Source organism: Protopterus annectens, chromosome 9.part0 (assembly GCF_019279795.1).
Source record: "Protopterus annectens isolate FY-2018-M chromosome 9.part0, PAN1.0, whole genome shotgun sequence".
Taxonomy (NCBI): Eukaryota; Metazoa; Chordata; order Ceratodontiformes; family Protopteridae; genus Protopterus; species Protopterus annectens.
The window spans coordinates 574,512,502-574,536,890 of record NC_056743.1 but is presented as its reverse complement, the minus strand read 5'-3'; the positions used below and the strand labels follow the sequence as shown (position 1 = coordinate 574,536,890).

At 35.3% G+C, this 24,389-nt stretch overlaps 1 protein-coding gene across 1 annotated transcript in view; it reads left to right on the top strand.

Annotated features, from left to right (window-relative positions):
* The first annotated feature begins 2,017 nt into the window (after positions 1 to 2,017).
* Positions 2,018 to 24,389, top strand: part of LOC122811335 (alpha-1A adrenergic receptor-like) — a 341,058-nt gene continuing 318,686 nt past the window's right edge. Inside the window, exons 1-2 of the mRNA XM_044083106.1 lie at positions 2,018 to 2,615; positions 7,853 to 8,983. Coding sequence (XP_043939041.1) covers positions 8,086 to 8,983 — 898 coding nt within the window. The 5' untranslated portion in view covers positions 2,018 to 2,615; positions 7,853 to 8,085. The remainder of the gene's footprint in view (positions 2,616 to 7,852; positions 8,984 to 24,389) is intronic.

The window sequence follows — 24,389 nt, the reverse complement described above, 5'->3', positions numbered from 1 at the left end:
AACGTCCTGAGGTTTTAGGACAAAATATACTTCTTACGTTTGCTATAATAACTGCATAAAACAGTTATTTTGTAGTTGCAACACCTCAATATAATAGGAAACAAAATAAGTATCTCCAGTTCTATAAAACTGAGCTTTTATTTTGGCAAAAAAGTGAACGCCAGTCTTTTGCATTGGTTATGGGTGTGGTTTATTCTACTAAATAACAAATTTCCTAAAAGAAATCATACTTTGGACATCAGAAAAAGCGGCAACCCTGGTGCAGGTGTAGTACTATCTGCGATACCGTGTTACAACCAGTCCCTCTTTGGGCAGTTGTGTCATGTGGAAAAAAACTAAAAAATAACAAATGCCCTGACATTTTAGAACAAAAAATATTTTCTAAGTTTACATTAATAGTTGCATAAACCATTTTTTATCTGAAACACTTAAATGTTATATGAAATAGCATAAGCAACTCAAAAGCTAAAAAAATAAACTTTTATTTGGGCAAAAAAGGGAAGTTCTATATTTTGCACTGGCTCTTGTATATGTTGTCCTTCAAAATCTCACGTTACTACAAAAATGTCCCACTTTGGACATTTGAAAAGGTGATAGTCCAATCCGCGAATATAGGCAGTTGTTAAATATTATGAGCTGCGCAAGCCTTATGTCCAATTCACCTACCTCAGAAAGACGTTCGCAAGCTGGGAACAGCACCTAACAGTAAATTGTTCTGTGCATACGGCACCCAGTACCACAATACATTCCCTACTCCCTTTGCTCACAGCTCTCAACCATTCAGGGACAAATTTCAACAGAATCAGGGACGACTCCACAAATAATCAGGAACAATCAGGGACACTTTTAATAAATGTTATTAACTTGAGACATTGACAGAATAAGAGAATGTGAATTAATATGCATTTTCAGAAGGTAAAGAACTGTATAATTCTAATTATTGTCATTATGTATTGAGTACAAGTCACCACCGTTTGTCCAAAAGTCACCAGTCTTAGGAGGGATTAAGAGGGACATAGCTAAAATTTAAGTCAAAATCAGGGACGTCCCTGAAAATCATGGAGAGTGGAGAGGTATGCTTTTGCTTACCCATCCAGCTCACCATCAGCTAGTGTTGCTCTAACTAGTCGCCCCTTGCGTGTCCCCATCATAAACATGTAGTGCATCACGTGAAAATACCAGAACATTTGTAAGGAATAAGATAATTGAAAGTGAACTTTCCGAACCATTTATAATGATGATGTTCAACTGATTTGACTCCTGTGCTTACAAACCACCCCCTTGGTTTCCCGATGGTCATTTAGTGCATCACTGTTTACACTCGGTATATTCCCTCTTTCTCACCTCCGCTGGAAAGCCGCACTCCGCTTACACTTGTTTTCTTGCATCTGTGCATATTTGTAGCTGTAGAACTTTATCTACTGTTAACGCCTATATCTCCCCACCATGACTTTGTATACTCTACACTTAAATGATTTAAATGTCAAATAGGGAAACCCAAACACACATAAAAAACAAACTTCATGGCAGGAAACAACAGCGTGTATCACTTCATCACTACGAACTACAAAATATTCCAGAATATTTTCCCAGTAACTTCAGTTATTATTTAATAGTCAAAGCGTTCCCAGAGGAAGAACTATAATCGTGTGGCGTAGGGGTTAGCTCCTGAACACAGAGACTAAATGACTGTGGAGAGTTCCTGTTATTCTACCTGTGGCTGGCATGTCTGTTCGGGACAGTTAAGAGGTACTCAGTACCTTTTGCATTAGGCTGTACCCCGAAAGTGACCCCTGTCCTCACTGACGAAGCTGTCTATAACATGGGATGGAGCCTCTGCCTCTTGTACGCCACATTGCTCATAGTGGTACTCTTAAAAGTGAGAACGACTGGGCGTCATAGGGGGGTTTGGGGGTCTTCTTTGTGATGTCACACAAGGGGCAGCCCCGGTGATGTCACGAGGCGGAGTCTGACGGTTCTGCGGCAGCCAAGGTTTTGCTATCCGGTATCAGGCGTTTCTAGTACAACTGGACGGTTGTTGGAGGTGTTACACTTTTGCCTGACAGACGTGAACGACAGAAACAGCTGCCACATGGAAAGGTATACTACATGGGAATTTCATACTGGAATTTGGAGCTATCAGTGCAAGTCCCGCTGCCACATCAAGCAGATGTACCACATGGAAGACTTTCAAAGTCAAAGGGCAATGCACTAACTTGCAAAGAAAATCACTTGTTATCTACCCTGATCTCAATGTCTTGGGTAATTTACAGGTACAGTTTAATTAATCCCAGGAGCAGTCCAGTGCTCAAAAGGCAGGTGAGGGTATGCAGACCAAAGGATGAATGGACAGCTGGACAGCCTGTGCACTTGAAATAAATGTTGCAATTCCAGTCTTCATTGCTTTTAACATACACCTTTTCTGCTATAATGTGAGACTGGACAAAACATTACTCCCTTCTCTATATTGGTGAACCGACTTTCTTCATAAAGTTAAAGGGAACGCACATAAACTGCTTAATCGTTGCAGAAAGCCCAAAGCAAGGATTGCACACTTCAAGGCTCTGCGGGAGATTATTGTCAATGCTTTCTGTAAAATAAATGCAGGTTGAGAGGTACGTTTGGTGGTCTTTACTTCACTCTGTTTAGCTGCTTTATCCGCCTCCCTCATTAAGAATCATTTGAAGAATTTTTTATGTAGTCAGTCGGTTGCCAGTTGCCCTTCACAATTTAATTCAGGGTTACAAACGGGAAGGGGTGCGGGCAACATATGCTGTTGGTTAAATATACGATTTCTTATCTATTACTGCATAACGGTATTTGGTGAGGCTACAATATTACTTGATTTAATTTTTGAAATGTTATATTGTGGGAGATTGTTGCAGCAAATGTAAACGGCGGTTGTCATTTTACAATATTTCTAGTACAGTAATAGATATTTGAAGCCATTGAGTGAATGGTGTGTGTGTGTGTGTGTGTGTGTGTGTGTATATGCGTGTGTGCGCGCGCGCTGTGGTGGTGGGGGGCTTGACTGTAAGGCATACGTCTCAACCTTTAAGTGCAAGAAATCTGGACAAAGCCTAAAATAATGGGGGAACATACGCCCGAAAATAGGGACAGGTTTTTAAATATTGGACATAAACCTAGAAAGTTGCTATAGTAATAGTAATTGTGTTAGTACGCATTTTCTGAAGTATATGAAGTCTGATACTCAAATGCATGTCATTATTTAGTGACTTCAATCTCCAGTGATTTAACAGAAAACCACAAATTTTATGAAGAACAGACCAAAAATATAAGGCAAAAATGTGGACATTTGGAGAAAATCTGAACAGGTGAGAGGTATGCAACGGCCATTCATTAAGTCCCTTGAATATTGCAAAAATAATTACGTCTTACAAAAATGAAGGGCGTGAGTATATGTATGTGACAGGAATCAAAGGCTGAGCTTGTTTGTGTGTGTGCGTGTGTGTGTGCGCGTGCGCGCGCACGTGCTGATGACTGGAAATTGTGTATATACAAAAAATAAATATTAAAAAAGTAAAGTAAAAAATAAAGATGATGACATAAACAGACGTGAGGTACCTATTCCTTTCTTGTGGCAAACATTGCGTAACTTTTGGCGTTATCCTAAACAATCCATGGAAACAGTAAATTGTCTTGCAAATTTTATAGTAATGCTGGCTTACGTGCCCTTTGGCCAAAAGTATATTGTTTTACACCCCTAAATAATTCCTTTATGTTTTGTGCGTGATTACTCGAACTTTTTTTTATTCTTAAGAAAGAAATATGTTTGCTGTAACCTGTTAGTCTGTAGTGCAATGTTGTATTCTGTAAGTCTTGGCTGCAAAACCCTTTCCTCCTGTTTTTATGCACGCACCGTTACCTTGTCACCAAATAGGAAAGGCATTTTTTGACATTGAAAAGGTAACCTATACCCTTATTAAAATAATATGTCGGCATTAGGAGTGTTGGAGGATAAACACGCGACGTTTAGTTTGAAGATCAGTGCAAAGGCATCACAGACTGCTGCTAGACCAGATTGGATGGTGTCTTTGAGCACATCGGAGAGAGCAACCCCCAGCGTAAGTCTGACCAGTGCTGAAAACCACTGGCTCAGGAATGATAAGATATGTAAACTTTGTTTAAAGCACCCAGTGCTATTACTGCATCATCTCTACTGCCAATGTGGAAGTAATAGATATTACCGACGGGACAGAATTACTGTTATTTGTTTGTTAACACACAAAGAGAACAGGCATGCTAGCTAGTCCAAATGTGTACCACTCTGTTACATCTGGTAAAAAAGAGCACACAGAGAGCCTGTAATTTAATCTGTTACAGAGGAAAGGAAAATATCGAGAGAAAACACTTTTAAATTGTTTCGTCAGATAAAAAGGCTTAATGGCAACACTGAAGGACAATACAGACGTTTCCCTTTGTATCCCCCTTTTCACTTGTGTGCACCTCTCCGCCCTAACAGGGATTACAAACGGGCACACTGAGCATTTTGTTAGCCTGCTTGTAAATTCTGCTTATGTGGAGTTCAAGCGGCGACAGCGTATTATTTCCAAAAGATTTATAGGGTAAGCTTATTTCTATGCACGAAGTGACTGCATTTAAGACAACAGCCTCTCCCACACCTGTGGCTGTTTTAGACTTCTTTTCGACACATGAGCAACAAGTGCAACGTCAGCAAAGGGGAAAAGCTTTGCGCTTTTGACGAGATAATTATTGTCACAGCTTTAGGACTTTTTAACATTATTTTATGGATCACACATACTGCTGAAGATAGCGCAACCGGTGTTATAATTCCAGCAGGCGCATGATGGTTTTCTACTTTGAGGAAAAACAGAAAACATAAAAACGTATTACGGGACATGAAACTCTTTAAGATATGAGATCCAGGCTAGTTTAACGAGTTTTCTAAGCATTTCAGCGCAAATGGCATACCAGAAATTTAACTTGAAAGCCACCTAATGCTTATTCAGTAAAATGTTGGTTCTGTCCAAGTGTCCTTTTCCAATTTGGCCTTATTGCCCCAGAATTGTGCGCGCGCTCGTGTGTGTGTGAGTGTGTGTGTCTCTACTGGGGTGAATGTGCGTCTCAAGACCCATGCATCCATCCACACACACATCTCTCTCTCTCTCTCTCTCTAGCTATATTTAAATGTGTGGTAGGGTTTGCACCCAGCAGTGTGATCATTAGTTTTAGGGGTTCGATGCCAGTGCTGATACACACATATATGTATATATGTATATACTTATATACATATATACGTATATATCTATATACAGATAGATATCATTAGCGGACCGGAGTTCCGCTGTGGCGTCCCCTAACCGGGAAAAGCCTTAAGAAAAACTAAAACAGATAGCTAGATAGATAGATAGATGTATATATACATATATATATATATATATATATATATATATATATATATACGTGTATATATATATATATATATATATATATATATATATATATATATACATATATATGTATATATATATATATATATATATATATATATACACATATATATATGTATATATACATATATATACACATATATATATGTATATATACATATATATACACATATATATATATGTATATATATATATATACATATATATGTATATATATATATATATACATATATATACATATATACATATATATACATATATATATATGTATACATACACGTATATATACATATATATGTATATATACATATATGTATATATATATATATATATATATATATATGTATATATATGTATATATATATATATATATATATATATATATATGTGTATATATATATATATATATATATATATATATAATACATTTATTTATACAGAGAAAGAGACAGATATGTTGCTTACTACTGATTGACAGTCACACTATATTCCATTTTTTTCTCTGCGTTTTTCAGACAACCCGGGCAGAGAGCAAGTCTCCCATCCCCTTACTTAGTATAAGAAACTCAAAAGTCATACCAACAGGATAAAGAGTAATATCTGTCACTAGTTGAGTACTCAAATATCCATATCTCTATCTACGTCTGTATCTATTGTTATCTGTCTATCTATCATTGTCTCTCTCTCTCTCTCTCTCTCCCTCTGTTTGTGTGTATTTGTATAATGCATGCTTCAGGCTTTAGTGGTATATGTAGAATTTTATATATATATATATATATATACATATATATATATATATATATATACATATATGGGTGTGCATTAAATATCTGTAGTTATAACTGTTTATATTTATATCTGTCTGTGCCCACCCATCTTATCTTTCTAGCTATCTTTGAAATAATCTAAACAGCATAATATCAACAGAAAACCATCTAAACACAAAATATCAACAAAAACAAATTTATACCAAGAAAGAGCTTATGCTCTTTCTCTACTGTTGTGTGACCTCAGAGTTGGAATATATAATTAAAAGAAGGTATTGGGGTTCTGGGGAGCCCCTGCAAAAACATTGGTCTTGCATGTAGTTTGAGTTTGTTGATATTTTTAGTTTAGACATTTTTTACTGTAATTTTTTTCTGTCAATATGTTTGCTGTAATTGTTATGCTGTTTAGATTATTTTAAGTATAAACATACATATATATATGTGTGTGTGTGTGTGTGTGTGTGTGTGTGTGTGTGTATATATATATATATATATATATATATATATATATATATATATATATTTATATATATATATATATATATATATATATATATATACACACACACACACACACACACACACACACATAAATACATACAAATATCAATAGTACTATAATATGTAGAATAAATGACTGCGAAATAGAATTATTTTTCTTCAGACTGCATGTAGAGATTCATGTTGTGTTTTTAAGACCTGATATTGCTAGTATCAAAATTCCAAAGAATTAAGTGCAATCTGGGATATATATATATATATATATATATATATATATATATATATATATATATATATACTAAGTCTGAAACTGCTGTATCATGGAGTATCCTCCCTTCTGAGAGTTACAGTAATTTTAGAGTTAGTGCATATAAGTAGTAGGGGTGTGGGGGTGCAGCCCCACATATTACAGATCCCAAGGGTCTTGCCTTCAGCCAACAATAGTTTTAATGTGCAAAGATTAAGGTTTGTACTTCACTGGTTTACCCAAAAGATCGATGTTAATTTTTTAGAGTTTCAGGACTTTCTCTGTTATGTCTTGACCTTTCAATAGGGCACCCCCTATGTGTAGGGTCTGAAATTCTTTATATCTCCGCCATGAACTTCACTGAAAATGTACAGTATTTAATATTACTAATATTACCTGTTAGTGCTGAGTATTTAATATTACTAATATTACATGTTAGTGCTGCACACCAAACATAGTCTACAACCATGGTAAGTATTTCTTGTTATATTTACTTGGCATAGTTTCTAGGATGTCATTGCTATAGTGATGTATTGTTTTATGCTGATCTGTTGCTTAATTAAACTATAAATTATTGATTTTTAAGTAGGAAATATTCCTCCTTTGCTTTGTTATATGTGGAATAGAGGTAGGCAAGTATGTAACAGCATATAGTCACAGCCTTTTCTTTAGCTGTCACACATTATAATAGTGACTGTATAGGAAATTCTGAAATATAAGTCAAAATAGAATGCAGTGGATACAAGTTTATACTTAGCAATACAGAACTCATTCTATTGTTTGAACTGTTTCTGTTTGACAGTCACTCATCATCACAGTTCATTATAAATAAGTGGCAGATCGTTCATGGTACTGGCATGTGACTTAAAATGAACTGCATTAACTTCCATATCATATTGTTCCAGAAATCAAGACAGCCAGACAAGAAGCATTACAGCAGCATCTTCTATGGCTATGACATATAGGTTGCTCCAACACATGGAGATACTACCACATGAAGAAGATTCATCATAAAGAGACTTTCCATTACATGGAGCTCATGTAGAAAGCACTGGTTTTGCTATGATAAATTATTTGGATATGCCTCTTAAATGGACACGACTAGCTGATTTATAAAACAAAGTCTTGAATAGCAGAAATGGTTTTACTATTTGATAATCAAACTCCTGAAGTCTCTGCTGACTGTTTCAACTGTACCAGGACTACAGAGCCAGTGAATATAACTAAAATAATTGCACTAGGTGCTGTGTTAGGAATTTTTATGATCTTTGGAGTTCTGGGAAATGTACTCGTAATCCTGTCAGTGATATGTCATAGACATCTTCAGAGCGTTACTCATTATTTCATAGTGAACTTAGCAATTGCAGATCTACTACTGAGCTCCACTGTACTTCCGTTCTCAGCTACCTTTGAGATTCTGGGTTACTGGGTCTTTGGAAGAATATTCTGCAACATCTGGGCAGCTCTTGATGTCCTGTGCTGCACAGCCTCAATAATGAGCCTTTGTGTTATCTCCGTAGATCGATACATTGGAGTTAGCTATCCACTAAGATATCCTACTATAATGACTGAAAGGAGAGGACTTTGGACCTTGCTTGGCCTTTGGGCCTTATCATTGGTTATTTCTATTGGACCTCTTTTTGGTTGGAAGGAACCAGCTCCAGAAGATGAAACCATCTGTAAAATTACAGAGGAGCCTGGATATGCTTTATTTTCCGCATTTGGTTCCTTCTATATCCCCCTGACGATTATTCTCTTTATGTACTGCAGAGTTTATGTTGTAGCCAAGAGAGAAACTAAAGACTTAAGCTCTGGATTGAAGACAGAAAAATCTGACTCTGAAGAAGTAACTCTTAGAATCCATCGTAAAAATACTCCAGAAGAAAGTGGATCAACACCAAATTCCAAAAATAAGACAATTTTTTCAATACGACTTCTCAAGTTCTCCAGAGAGAAGAAGGCCGCCAAGACACTGGGAATTGTTGTTGGCTGCTTTATCCTCTGTTGGCTTCCATTTTTCTTAGTGTTGCCAATTGGTAAGTTAAATTTACCAGCAAATCTTCAATCACATTATATTTAATTTATGCATATGTGTGTGTGTGTGTGTGTGTGTGTGTGTGTGTGTGTGTGTGTGTGTGTGTGTGTGTGTGTGTGTGTGTTTAAGGGTCTCCACACCACCCTAGATTTGCACTGAATATAGCAACATATGAAAAATTAATATTATATATAAAAGTTCAACTAACTGGGTATTTTCTATGTTACTAGATTCTCTAAAAGCAAATATTCTAGGTCCCAGGGAGTACACATTTACTTGCATTTGTTTAAAGGCCCATACAAACCTGACACAATTGTCACTCTGTTTATTAGTATAACATTATACCAAGTGCTTTAGCAGTTAAACACACTAATTTAAATGTAATTTTTAGTATCTCTTTTTTAGTTCGTATAGAAGGCGTGAAATTCATATACAGCTGAAAGTACAAGTAATTCACAGAATATTTTGTAATTATGACATTAATGAGTAAGGAAGGATACAGCTCTTATTGGCTTGAATGTAATCCTTATAATGCATATTTGTTTATTCTTTGATTCTGATCAATTTACTTAGCTATCCTCAATCTCCTGATATTGAAAACAGACTTTTGTATCTGGGGAGCCTTACCCACCTTTCAGAAAATGCAGTATTTCAGTAACACACTTTGTAAGTAACAGTGCATTGAATTCAGTCACTGACTTCAGTTTTTGACAGTCAGTGTTTAGAAGTTCCTGATAAACTTTGTGTATGTCCTTGCATTACTTACTATAAAGGACAATGTTCTGCATCTGAAACATTTTTAAAGATCATAAGAATATAATGCCAACATAAGCCTCCCAGATACCACCATGACATGTCATTCTATTCACAAATATATTTATTCATCCATTTGATAAAAAGGTTAGGTGAACTGACTCTACCAAACCTTTATAAAACTCTGTATGTGTGTACTGCTGCTTACACAAGTGTGTAGTGCACAAACTAAACATACATATGACAAGAAGTGGAAAAACAAAGCATATAAATAACTATGCGAATATTGTTCATAGATACTGTTTAGATTTCATCTGTGAGCACCTGAAGAAGCCTAACCTTGCATTCCCTTGGCAATTATTAGCCCCATTCTGTAGTGAAATACAAATAGTCAAAGATGGGTCAAACAAGTTTACTTTGGGGTAACTACTTTTCCCGTATCCCTGAGGACGAGTGGCGCTAAACCTGGAGTAATTAATCCTGTTGTGGAAATAGAACTCATAGCCTTCTGACCACAGTGCACTACCTTTCTATCTACTGTTTTGATTGTAATGGTTCAATCCAGGATCTTCTGCACGAGAAGCAGACCTGATAACCATTACTCTACAAAATCGACACTCTCAAAGCAATGCTGACTTAAGTACTAATATATAGAGATTATACAAATATATACGAGGAATAGCAATTCTAAACATGAAAATTTAAAACAAGAAGCATAATGGTAGTCTAAACCTATTCATGGATCAATGTAGTCTTACAGTAATACACAAAGAGAAAAACATCACATTTAAGTTCACTGGTCTGAGGTTTTACCTGAAGGTAAAAGGATAAGTGGTCCTCCTGAAGTATGCAGGAAATAGTTTCAGAGACAGTCATGTCTTCTTTCCTAATGATGCACTTACTTCGAGGTTAAAAATTAATCTGCAAATGGATTGTAGTCAGACCTTAAGCAGGCAAAAAATGTACAAAGTAACAGTGGCAAATAAGATAAAAAGCATACTGTAGTACTAAGATGAAAATTCCAGTGACAGCCTGTCATTCATTAAGGATCCTGTTACCGTACAACTACCTTCAGTTGAACACTTGTATTAATAACAAGAAGACCGAGACAGTGACAGAAGCTAAAACAACTCTAAACCAGGGGCTCAAATTGTAAATACCATGGTTCATTTAATTATTTTCTATTATATTTATTTGTATGTTGTTTACTGGGAAAGTCCACTGGGCCAACGGAACCCATTTTCAGTGGAGGCCTGAGGAGAAAAGCTCCACAGTACAAGAAATCAACAGCTTGAATGACAAAATTGAAATTACAAAGTATAAGTCTATACAAAGTGTAGATAAAAACCTATGAGTGAAATGGACAATAGAAATATTCTAAACAATAATATCATCTGAGCAATCAGCATAAAATAAGGATCTACACTGCTACTGTATCCGTAATCTCTCTATATAATAGTACTATCTCACATAGAAACAGTGTTAGCAAGAGCTGGGGTGCCATACATATTCTAAGGGGGCTTGAAGCAAGGACACTTCCAGCATGAGGAAAGGTGGTTATGAGGGAAGTTTTCAAATGGGTGGGATTAAGAGTTGTTCTAATGGATCGAGGCAGCATTCCAATTCTTGGCTAGTGAGAATAAGTAAAGAAGCTGGCCGGCTGGGAGGGTAGATTTGCAAACCTGCAAGAGCTTCTGATCTCCTGATCTAAGGGGCCTGTTTTGGTGGTAGTAGTTGAATATTGAGCTCAGGGCAGGACAGTCTTGGGGTTTGAAGAGTATTTTTGTGAGCTGTGGTTAGTTGCAAGTAGAAGAGGTAGTTTGGAAATTCAAGCCATTTTAGTGATTCAAGAGCAGTGCACTGATGGGTGGATTATTTAGACTTGGCTGCGAATTTGCTGATTTTATTGTAGCATGTCTCAAGTTTGGATTTAGAGGAGCTTTGGATATTAGTACATAGAGAGATGCTGTAGGTGAGAGAAGGTAGTAGGTATGTTGTGGCTAGGGGTAGTAGGTATGTTGTGGCTAGGGTTATTCTTGTGCATTGGCTTAGGAAGTGGTTATGTCTATAAAGGATGTCAAGTTTAGTATGTGTTTTGCGAATGTTGTGTTGTATATGCAGGATAAATTTCATGTGTTTGTCAATAGTGACTCTAAGGAGCTTTGTGTAGCTGATGACTTTGATTAATGACTTACTATGAGAAAAGATGGTGAACTTAGTTGTGTATAAGGGGATTGTTTTCTTTGGGGTGAAAAGTATGATTTTGGTTTTATTTGGGTTGAGAGATAGGTGGTTGTTGTGCATCCAGGATTCAGTGGAAGAAAGGCCTTTTGAGTTAGTAGAAGTAGGTCAGAGATAGAAATGGCAGAACAGACAATAGTCGAGTCATCTGCGTACTTAATGACATATCCCTGAGATAGTGATGAGTGGGACTTGTTTATAAATATGCTAAATAGCATTGGTCTAAGTATGGAACCTTAGGGAATGCTTGTGAGGGTGTTGAGGAAAGAAGAGATGGAGTTATGCCATCTGACAGCCTGTTGTCTTTCATTTAAGTAGCTAGAGAACCAGTTTAGTGTGTAGGGGGGAGACCAATCTTAGAGAGTTGGGAGAGGTGTAAAGGGTGGGAAACAGTGTCAAAGGCTTTGGTTAGGTCAAGGAAGAGGGCTGAGACAATTTTGCCAACATCACGGGCTCTGTTTACTGTATCCATAAAGGAGAGAAGGGCAGTTGTAACACTGTGGCCAGATCTGAAGCCATGTCGTGAGGGTGAAAGTATTTGGTTGACTAGAAGATAGCAGAGAAGTTGAATGTTGATATATTTTTCTAAGATATTTGAGACAGAAGAAAGAATTGCAATGGGTCAGAAGTTAGTGATGTCAGTGTGATTGATATAAAATGGAATTTTGTTGAGTCCATTATAGAAAGGTCATGCACTTTATTGGTGTTGTCTTTTATGTCAGAGATAAACTCACCGAGTCTGTTTCATCAAGTTTACAATCATGACTTGGGAAATACAGTTAAGAATTAATTTAATACAAGCAATATAGACTGCAGTTTAGAAAAGCAAACATAGTTGAAGTTAATGCAATATGAGAGCTTTATTAATATTAAAAAATAACAACAGAGTATTTATTTGAAAGGTACAGATGGTAAGGGTATCTCCTTATGTCATTAATATAACAACCAGTGACTCTCTGATAAAATTTCGATCTTAAAGATATTGAATATTTTTTTGAATTTTAGGTTACTTTCCCAAGGAGACTAAGTTTGAATTTACAGTACAGGAAATTGTTAAGCATTATATTAAAGATCTAACAAGAGGAAATGCTTATACTTCATTTGGAAGAGAGTTCCATGTTTTGAGGACACAGATCGTAATTTTTTTTTTCTGTGAGGTAGTGATACACAATTGATGCTGAGATGAGAATAAAGTACAGCATCCTGATGTGTGTCTTGATCGAATGAAATCAAGTTAGAGCTGGGGAGTACCCATGATATACCACTGTGTAGACCAATGAACAACTCATTAGCATGGATTGGACAGCTGCAGGAACTCGTTCCTTTTTTAATGAATTGTCTCATTACTGGAGGACGTCAGGATGAATCTACAAATTTTATCTAACATTATCTAGAGTATCAGTGTGTGGCAGTGGAAGCTGTAATGCAAGTTGGCTTAGACATAGTAGTGATGAGGACATGCTATTCTTGCCTCCTCAGGACTGAGGCAGATGATATTCTGCAGTGAGTGCAGCAGTTTTTTGTTAATGCAAACTGTATAAGCAACAGACGACTACACTCAGATCCTCAGGCATTTGAAACTGTTTCAACTTCTTCATCTATTGAATGAAGGCATATTCCAAATATAGATGTTTGTTAATGGCATCTTAAAGGAGGTGGTGGGTATGAATACAAGCTGGTAATCTCTTTCAAAAATATGTATATGACAACAAGAGAGCACAATTAGTATACTCAAAATGGCAGGCTTAAGGGAGACATGAGATTTTTTTTCATGTAAAGGATGGTGGATAATTGAAACAGCCTTCCTCAAAATGTTATAGAATCAAAAATGGTGACAGAGTTCAGAAAAACAAGTAGAAGAAATAAGGCTATTTTTATGCTAGGTCAAACAAAGTTAACACATATGTTTATTAAGCCAGTTTTGTAGCTTATTCAGAAGCTACAAAAATGACAATGATCTCCTAAGTTTCATTCCAAATACGTACTTCTCTTAAGCCCAAAGAATGACTGGTTTTAGCGCTGGCATTTTGCATGTATTTATGCTCATACCAGTTGTGGATAACATATAGATCATTTCTAAGTGTGGTAAGTTGAATGGTTGCCGTAGTGGCCACTTCTGGTAGAGGGTGAAATATTTTATTTCTTGTATGCTGGAAGGCTCAGAATGACAGTGCGAGGTTGCTAATATACACTGTGAAGTCAACAGGGCTGAATACTGATCCATATGACATACTAGCAGCAAGACACCAGTATAGCCAGAGAATATAATTAATGTGCTTGTGTGCTGTTATTGCTGATCCCCAACACATGTCATTTACAACATTTAATTGTTCCTCCCAGCACTTAACAAATGTCTGTATGACTTTCCATCTAAAACCATTAAATAGATATTTATACAATCTATGACACTCTTATTGGAGGCATTAATTTAGACATTTTTGGATATAGTATTGTCAAAAAAAAAAGTAATAGTTTCTCTGAGTAAGGTATTGAAAATTTAACTCAGTAGATATACATACAAAATTGAGCAAATGCATACATATACATACATACACACACACACACACACACACACAGACATGCACACACTAAATGCAATTGCTCACAAAAGTGTGCACATGCATACACACACACACACACACACACATATGTATATATATATATATATATATATATATATATATATATATATATATATATATATATACATATATATATTTACATACTCATATAGATATAGGCAGCCATTCTATTCACACCCATCTACACTGGCATGTGCACACTGCCACACAGATAAAATGTGAGAGGACAGGAGCAACCACTTGCACACTATCATGAATATGTGCACATACAGGCACACACATACACACATACAAACATTATTTTCTTGGGTATACTGTGCAGAAATGTAAATGCAGACAAGCAGAGTCTTGTAAGGAATTTGCACCGGTTGCAAAAAAGTTTGCAAGATAGCCTTAAAAAACAACTCCCACCAATAAAGCAGAGCAGATTTACAGAAGTAACAGTTATTAAAAATGTTCTTCTTAGACATGACAGATTAAAAATTATTTTAATATTAAATTCCACTGAATGTGAGAAATTATATATAAAGAGGCCTGTTATACTTAAATATAAGCCCACAAGAGACTTATTGCTAAATGGGCTTAAATAACTACTTTAAAATAAAAATAAATGGTAAAAATCAGCTAGATAGCTATGCATTAATATACTACAATACAGTCAACCTAACCGTAAACTGCATCATGCAAAAAAGTAAATTAGTTTTATCATGTATATGGACACCAGCTTTGCAATACAAAATATTTGCAAATGCTGCCTTAGTTCCTTACCGGGGTACTAGCATGTGTTTACTGTCTGAGTAAATTTTATCTATTTTCTTCATACCCAACAAAATTTGCATCTGGTACTGCACTATCAACCTCGCAAGGGCATGCTGCCTTTGCTGATTGGATGTAGCATATTGCTTCCACCCCAGCTCAGCATTATAGAGCTTTTCTCAATGCTCTATAAAATGAGATTTTGGCTCAGTGAGCTATTTGGTTGGCATAAAATGAATAAATAATCAAGCAAAACACAAAGCATTTGTTTATTTATTTAGTTATTTCCTTTGTAAGCAAACTGGTCATTCTTTTATCCTTTTCAACCATGACTTAGGCCCAAGGTACAACAAATGTAGCATATGGACAATTTAGTGAAGCTACTAGCTAGTCAAGGTTTTTTTTGTGAGTGTGGGGAGATGATGCTGAAAACTTTAAGGACGAGGACTTCTTTGTACTTTTAGTGACATTTCTCACTCCTTTCCTATAAACTTGCACATAGAGTCAGTACAGCTTTAACAGAATACATATTTCCATTGGTGGATGAGGTACTTGGAGAAGTCCTCTGCTCTGCTTTTTCACAGTAGGCTGTTTATAACAGCATCAATAAACTTGCCACTTATTATTTGGGACCAGCTCTATCTACTTTTTACTTATTTACTGAATGACTGAGTAATTTGTTTTGGTAACCAAGAGAAGGATAGCAGGCAGAGACTGCATACATTCAGGGTGACTCAGGTTATTATGCAAGTAAAAACAATCACAATAGGACACAGATGAATAAAGCAAAATTATAAGTATATTACAAAATATGGGTACATATTTATGTGGGTGAGCATTTATGTGTGTGTGTATGTGTATGCTTGCATGGGGGGTGTTAGTATGGGTACAAGTGGGAGTGTGGGCCTATCTATTGTGTGTGTGTGTATTTGTGTAAGCATGCGTGTATGGGTTCATGTAGGCTTGTTTGCCTATCTACTTGTATGCATGTTTGTGTGTTTATGTATGTCTGTCTGTCTGTGGTGGGCATGTGTGTCTATTTACTTGGGTGAATATGTGTGTGTGTGTGTGTGTGTGTGTCCACATGTGAGAGTGAGTGTCTGTGTGTGAGAGAGAGAAGGAGAGAGAGCACACTTGCTCATGCACACGTGTGTGTGTGTGTGTGTGTGTGTGTGAGACAGAGTCCGAGAGAAATCTTGCACATTCACGTGTGTGTGTGTGTGTGTGTGTGTGTGTGTGTGTGTGTGTGGGGGGGGGGGGGTATGGGTGTCAGTGTGTGTATTTGTATTTGTGTGGTATAAGGGGGCATGTTTATGTGGCTTCATGTGGGCATACATGACTAGCTACTTGGGTGACTCTGTGTGCGTGTGTGTGTGTGTGTGTGTGTGTGTGTGTGTGTGTGTGTGGTGCATATGTGTACCTACCTAACTCATTGTATATGTGTGTGTTTTCAGCATGTGCACTTACCTACTTCACTGAATGTGTGTGTGTGTGTGTGTGTGTGTGTGTGTGTGTGTGTGTGTGTGTGTGTGTGTGTGTGTGTGTGTGAGTGCGTGTGAGTATGTATACATGCACACATGCTCATGGGTGCACATAGATGTGTATGAACATGTACACATTAAAGTGTGTGTAGCACGTGTGTACTCATAGGTGTATATGTATATATATATATATATATATATATATATATAGGCACATCTATGAATGTGTGCATCTATGGTTTTGTGTACGTGAGTACGTATGTATTTAGATAAAGTTGTGTGTGTGTGTGTGTGTGTGTGTGTGTGTGTGTGTATGTATATACATATGTATGTGTGTATATAAATATGTATGCACACACACACACACACACACACCTGTATGAGTCTTGTTTTTTTATTCCAAAGCTCATGCATCTGAAACACTTCCATGCATTTTCAGATCAAATATACCTTTTCCAGTAATTAACTGTGTCCTAATACGTTTAAACATTTCCATTGTGAAAATAGTAAATGTATACATTTGTAATACAAAACCCTTTTTCTTCAAAGTGTGAAAGGAACACATTTCCTCCATAGGTTGATTTGAGTTCTCTTTCAGTTGGAATGGCAAGGACATTTTTATTCTGCTTAAAACAGAAATTGAAATGTTACATTTATTTTATAACTTTCTAGGGTTTTACTATACTTCCAGATACATGTGACAGCCAGTTCAGTCATCTTTCTTAACCAAATGGCAACTATATAGTGTTGGGCAGTGAGATGTTGGAAATACTGTGCAAAAAGTGTCACAGAGAACAGAAACCTGGGGGGAATCTACATTTTAGTAATGAGATGTCAGGACATGGAAAAGCACAGATAAACCTTTTCTTATATATCCCAGCTCCACAATTGCATAAGTATGAAAAAAAGGACAAATCTCTGCCAGTGGTTTTATGCATATAGATATATGGAGAGATGCAGATATGGATAAGTGATGATTTAGTAGTGATTCCAATTCATGAAGCCAACCAAAAGAATTAAAATAAGTGTTTAATGGGTGGCTTAAGCCCTTACAATCCCTTACTTCTGTATAATGACTTTATGATACACAACTGTCAATAAAATAGAAAAGGCCACAAAGAGTGAACCAATGCTGAATCAAGCTTGAAACTGCATTGCCAGTAATTCCTATCAGAAATGTATACACTGTATTCACATGCTACAATCAACTAGATTTTAACTAACTATAACATGACCTCATGAGACTATAACTTCATCTAGTTTCAAGGCCTATGCATATGTTTGGCAGTGTAAGTATTCAGTCAGATTAAGGCATCCCAAGGCAAATAATTAGCTGAATTCATACTGGGGAATAAAATAAGTAGCACTTGTGAAAAATTGGTAGCATTACTGCACGGATACCTCTACTTGCAAGACTCTGTTTTGATCAACATATAAAATGAGGTGAGCATGTTTCAGGCAAGAGGATGTTCAAACCTTGACAGAACTGTCTACTACTGATGGAATAAGGTTTAATGCTGACAGCACCATATGGTGGACTTGCAAAATTTACATGTATGAAAAACATCAGAAAATGTCACTGTAGCTATATCACAACAAGCTGTTTCAAAAGAAATGGTAATTTTCCAGGTGATATTAATTTATGTATTTATGTATACCCTGTTTGCCTCCACTGTCTTTTGTTCATCAGCCCCCTCCTGGCAAAATGAGTATGGGAGGGCAGGCTAGGGTTTCATGCAGTGATGAGAGGGGTTTAGGTTTAGGGAGTGGGACATTAGGTTAGGGAACAGCAAGGAAATTTAGGGTTGTGGTTAGAGAACACTAGGGTAAGTTAGTGTTAGGGAGGGACGGGGGAGTTTTAGGTTTACGGGACAGGTGCAAAGTTTAGGGTTAGAGAGTTGAAGGGAAGTTTTAGATTTAGGAAGTGGTGGGGAGTTTAGGGTTAGGGAGTGGGAGTGGTTTTAGGTTTAGAGACCAATGAGGGACTTAGGGTTTAAGAGGAGTGAGTAGAGTATTAAATTTGGGGAGTGATTGGAGACTTTATGGTTATGGAACAGGTGGGAGTGCTAATTCTATGGGTAGGGACCAAGAGGGGGGGTTTAGGGTCAGAGTTAAACACTGGTAGGGTATGTAGTTCATGGGAGGACAAGGTAATTAAGTGAGATTGGACTAATGTGAGTTAAGTACTTGCCATTTAGAGCCAAGTGGCAGCAAACATGTCTGTCATAAGCTACTGGCATTCAAGCACTTGTAGTAGACTCTAAATACACACATTTGCATGCATATACATATATTTTATTTATTTATACTTTGTTGACTGGGTTAGTCCCACTAGGCCAATGGTCTCTTTTCAAATAAGACCCAAAGTTGTATTCATACTAAATAAGGGAAAACTGTACAGCTACAGTACGTCCTGTTCCTAACACAGTAGTGGCTTGGAGGAAGGTGTGCAAGCAAGGTCATGTTTTAGAGGGAGAGGAAGTGTTGTGTACTGATATGGTGCATCCAAGTGCACTTGCGATGTATTTGAATATTGTGTTCCAAAATTAACTGTTTGAAGAATTGGAGCTGGAAATAAAAGATTGTATTGTTACAACTGTCCATTTATTGAAGGTTCAAACTGAGATGGAGAATGGTGGGGAAGTTTCATGGGGAGAAATAATGGAGAAAACCAAATAGGAGGACCCAGCAGTGAGGCTAGAAAAGAAGGACAATGGAAATAAAGAAAAATAAAAATGTATGTGGAGACTGTTGCAGATGGAGCCAAAAAGAAACAAAAAAAAGTACCTAGAGAAGAAAATATGTTATTATAATACAAGGGAAACAAAAAAAGGATTAAATAGATATGATATCTAAGAGAAAGCTATAATTCTGTTAGGCACTGAAGCTCGTGAAGCAAGGGCTTTGTTTCTAATAAATAAATAATTTTTTGAGACATTATTTTTGGGAATGAACAGAATATGGAAAAAGAAGAATGATATCCCCTGGAACATATATGGTATTTAAACAGTTAACAGAGAGATTAAGAGAAAGTTACGTGTTCAATTTCAAATGAACATTGAACCGACAATGTTAAAAAAAACATTTGGGAGGAATGTGTAATAATGCTATTGACACTGCAAACGTATATGACAATAGAAGATTCTGTAGTGGTGAATGGGAATGTATTGTGATACTGAAAATGGTAAATGAAAAAAAAGTGCACATTCCAAATATTATAAATGTTGGGGGAAATAGAGGAGTGGTAAAATAATGGGGTCAAACCAAGACTTTTTTATGGGAAAGAAGGACATTTTATAGGTAAATATGATAAAAATAAATATTTTGTTTTTGTGAAAAAATGCGACATGAAAAAAAAATGTAAGTTAAAATGTTAAAAAATAATCAAATTGGGCATTTATGGATGGATTTTGAGAAGGGAAAAGATTTAAATGTGTGAGTAAATGAAGGACAGAAAGGTAGTTATGAGGGCAGTGTATTAGAAAAATCCGAAGATTATGCGGTAGTAAAAAAATAATGTAGATAAAGAAGTAAAGTTAAAAGAAAAAAATAAAGAAGAAGATGTAAATATAAGTTTTGAGGAATATATGGGTTGTAAGATAGTAATAAAAAATATATATTGGCAAAAGGGTAAAGGATAGTAAAATAAAATTTAAAGAAATAAATGTAAAAAAAAAAAGAGAAAATAAAATGGGTGACTGTTAAATGTGTACAGTAAATGTGAAAAATATTTACCCTAAACTTAAAGTGAAAGAAAAGCAACAATTTCAAAGTACTGTCACTAAATGTATGATTAATACTATAAGAAGCACATAGATACTGGAATGTTGTGCTAATTGTGATGTGGGCATCATCCTGTTAGAGGCTGTAGGCTGTAAGACTATTGACAAGTGAAGAATAATTGCAAACAGAAACATTGTGAGGTGGATATATAATATGAAGAGAACATTGTTCTAAAGTGGCTGTGTTGTGTAAAAACAGTGAAAATACGAGATGTTATGCTAGTAAGGATGGGAAGATTAACTGCTGTATGTGTAAGGTGGAAAGAATATGTTTATAGAATTATAGCATTATATGCTTATATAAATTGTAAAGAAAGAGAAAAACTGTTTAAGCAAATACTAGATTATATAGTTGCGAACATGAAAATTGGAATTATAGGAGACTTTAATTGTAATTTAAGGGGAAATGTAAAAAAAAAAGAAAGGATGTAAAAATGCAGGATGTTATAAAAGATGATAATTTGGTTGTGGGAAACAAAATTCAGTTAATCAATGGCCTTATGGAGGTGGTCACCTTGGATCTGAAATTGTTTATTTTCCATTATCAGAAGGCCTGGAGATACCAGACTGTTATATACTTGTGACAGGTTTCTCATATCATTTTGCAATATGGATAGAAGTGATGGAAGAAAGGGGGTGTACAAAAATAAGCAAAGGAATAAAAAGAATGTATGAGAAATTATTGGATGAAATTGGAGAATATGAAGCATTGCAATTATGGAGGGATCATATTACTATGAAAGAGTTCTAAAAAATTGGTCTAAATGTTGGACCAAATTTGAAAAGAAGTATAAAAATGTTTTTTTTTCCAATGGCAAGAAGAAAGAAGAAAGGAAGAGAAGTAAAGTATGGGAAAAGTATAGAAATGTATTAGTGAATTTAGAAAATAATACAAGAAAATATTATGATAACATAAAATATATATATAAAAGAAATCAAGAAAAAAAAAGGTATTAGTGTTTACTGATATATTATCAATAAGGGAGAAGGGAAGAATATCTGCCTATCTGAAAATAGTAAAGGAAGATGTTAGGGAAATGAAAAAAAATGTAAAAGAAGAAGTAAACAGAAAATAAGACCAAATATGAGTATTGCAGTAGAGCACATTGGAAATATGTATACAAGTAAATAGAAGGAAGATAGGAGAGAATGAAAGGTAAAACAAAATGCTTTCAGAAAGAGTTAAGGAAGAATTTGGAAAATAAATGAATATTGGTGAATTGGATGAATTACTGTAAGTAAATATTGATTCAGTATCTGGACCAGATGATATAGGGTATGGAATGTGTAATAAATTAATAGACTGATAAAGTGAGTATTTTGTAAAAGTTTTGAATGAATGGTTGAAAGAAGGCTTTGTTTATGGAGTTGTATAGAGAAATACTAAAACGTATATGGAAGAAAGACGAGAAAAATGAAATAAAACAATGGAGAGCCATCATATTAAACAATACAGATTATAAACTATTTATGAAAACAATATAGAAGAGAATGGAAGGAATGATGAGAGATATTATGGAAAAAAGTATATAAGGCATAAAAGAAAAGAGATTTCAAGAAGTGGTACTGGCTGTGAGAGAAGTAGTGGATAATATTGTAAGTAAAAGGGGGATGTGAAGCTTATGGTAGGAGATATTAGTAAAGCTTTTGATACAATAGACCATGACATGATGATTTGTACAATGTTATAGTGAAGTATGGAGTAAGTTATACAGTTATTAGAGTATGTATGCATGTCATCATATCAAAATAACAGCTTGACAGCGCTGTTGAATGAGTGGCTGAGTAAAGAGATATGAATGAAATGTGGTATAAGACAAGGATGTCCTAATGAGTGGAATATTGTTTGCATTGGTAATGCATTCAATAGTGAGCAAATGTACTTATAAAATTAAAGATGCTAGATATGTGATGTAAAATGAGGTAATAATTCCTGTGTATCTGACACATGCAGATTATATAGTTGCAATTGCTAGGAACAAAATATGGATGAAGGAAGTTCTGGTTGTTAGAATGAATGTTTAAAAGAAATTAATATAATTTTAAACAAAGATTAGAGCAAGGGTCTGGTGATATGGTGAAATATGGGGTTGTACATTTTTCAATTAATGAAGTTTCTTTGCTACGGATAACATGATGTCATTATGATGCAATGGGAAATCTTGATAAAAAAAATTAAATAAATATGTCTTTTGCAGAGAAAGTATAGATAAGCAACTGGTGAATACAGTATTAATGGGGAATGGCTTATATGTCAAATATTTATATGATTCCAGGAAAATATCAAACATAAATCTTGTAAATGGTGTTTTTTCATATGGGTTTCAAGATTAAACAAGTAAAAAGAGTTGTGTTGCATATGAGTGAAGATAAAATGGTACTGAGGTTATTAAATCTAGTTGTATATTCTGCTTCATTACGTTTGTATAGATTATTAAATTGGCTAATGTATGAAAATGAAAAATTTAAAGTAAGTCTGTTTGAACATACATATAAAACATCTTGGAAGATGCCGACAATAAGAACATCATGAAAAAATATGTACATGAAAGAAGTAAAAATTATCAAGAAAAATATTACCATGAAAACTAAAATTTAATGTTTTAGAAAAAGATAGAAGGTTGTGGTATAATAAAGTAATGGAACACTATTGTTAAGTAATTCCATGGAAAAAATATAAGAAGATGTGACTATAGCCATTGAAGTAAGGATAAAGTGGAGCTTCAAGATAACAGAGTGTCAGGAGTTTCTATGGAAACTAGTGATAAGTAAGTTATCAGTAAAGGGAAATATTCCATAAAAAAAGAAAGTTGAAAGAGTGCATTTATTTTGTGGGGAGGAAGAAACAACAGACCATTTTTTGAAATGTAAAAGAGTCATAAAATTGTGGCAAACGTGGTGTGATTAACAATTTTTTGAGATCATTAATGACATAAATAATATAGATACTACTACGATTATGTATGGATATTATAAGAATGAGAAAAAAGAATATATATGAAGGGTAGATATTGGAATGAAAGACTGGATTCAGTTTTTTAAATGGGAAACTGATTTTAACAGATATTTTGCAAAATATTAGATTATGGTTGTGGAAGAAAGAGTGGAGGTCAATTATGGAAGAATAATAATGGCAATGTTATAGGGATGTGATAAAATTTGATATAATATGGAGATGTGTATAAAAATATTTGTAAATATGTATGTTTTGTAAATATATAAATATGTAAATAAGGTTTTCTTTTTTGTATTAAACAAAGGTCCCCTACTCTTTGGAGAGGAATGGAAGCACTCTCTACAGCTGCTAAGGTAGCATTGTAGAGCTGCTATTGCAGTTCTGGGAATTTCAAGATAGAGGAAAGTGTGGAAGAGATGGAGAAAGGAGCAGGAGAAAACTTAGTGAAGGAAGGAGAAGCAGATAAAATATTTGTTACAGAGTTGGAAATGTCAGGACTGCAGACACAAGTGTGGTAGATTTGATGAAACAGGCAGAGCTAAAGGAAGAAAAGGAAGTGTGATGGAGTGACATGGTGATGAGAGTATTATAGTAGGAAGAAAGTGAGGTGCTGGAAACAGAAGCAATAGCAGATGAAGAGAAAACACTGGAGGTATTCCAGGCTGGTATATAGTCAGTTGTAAAGGTTTACCTCTGCAACATGTTTTTTTCTTTTTTTTTTCTACATAGAAGAAGAAGTTATGCATATGCAACAAGGCAAGGATGAGTGGAGAAAGGAACAGAGATGGGCAAAGATTTGTAGTTTTTCACTAGCTAAAGAGAAGACAATCAGCAAATACAATAGTTTTGAATGGTA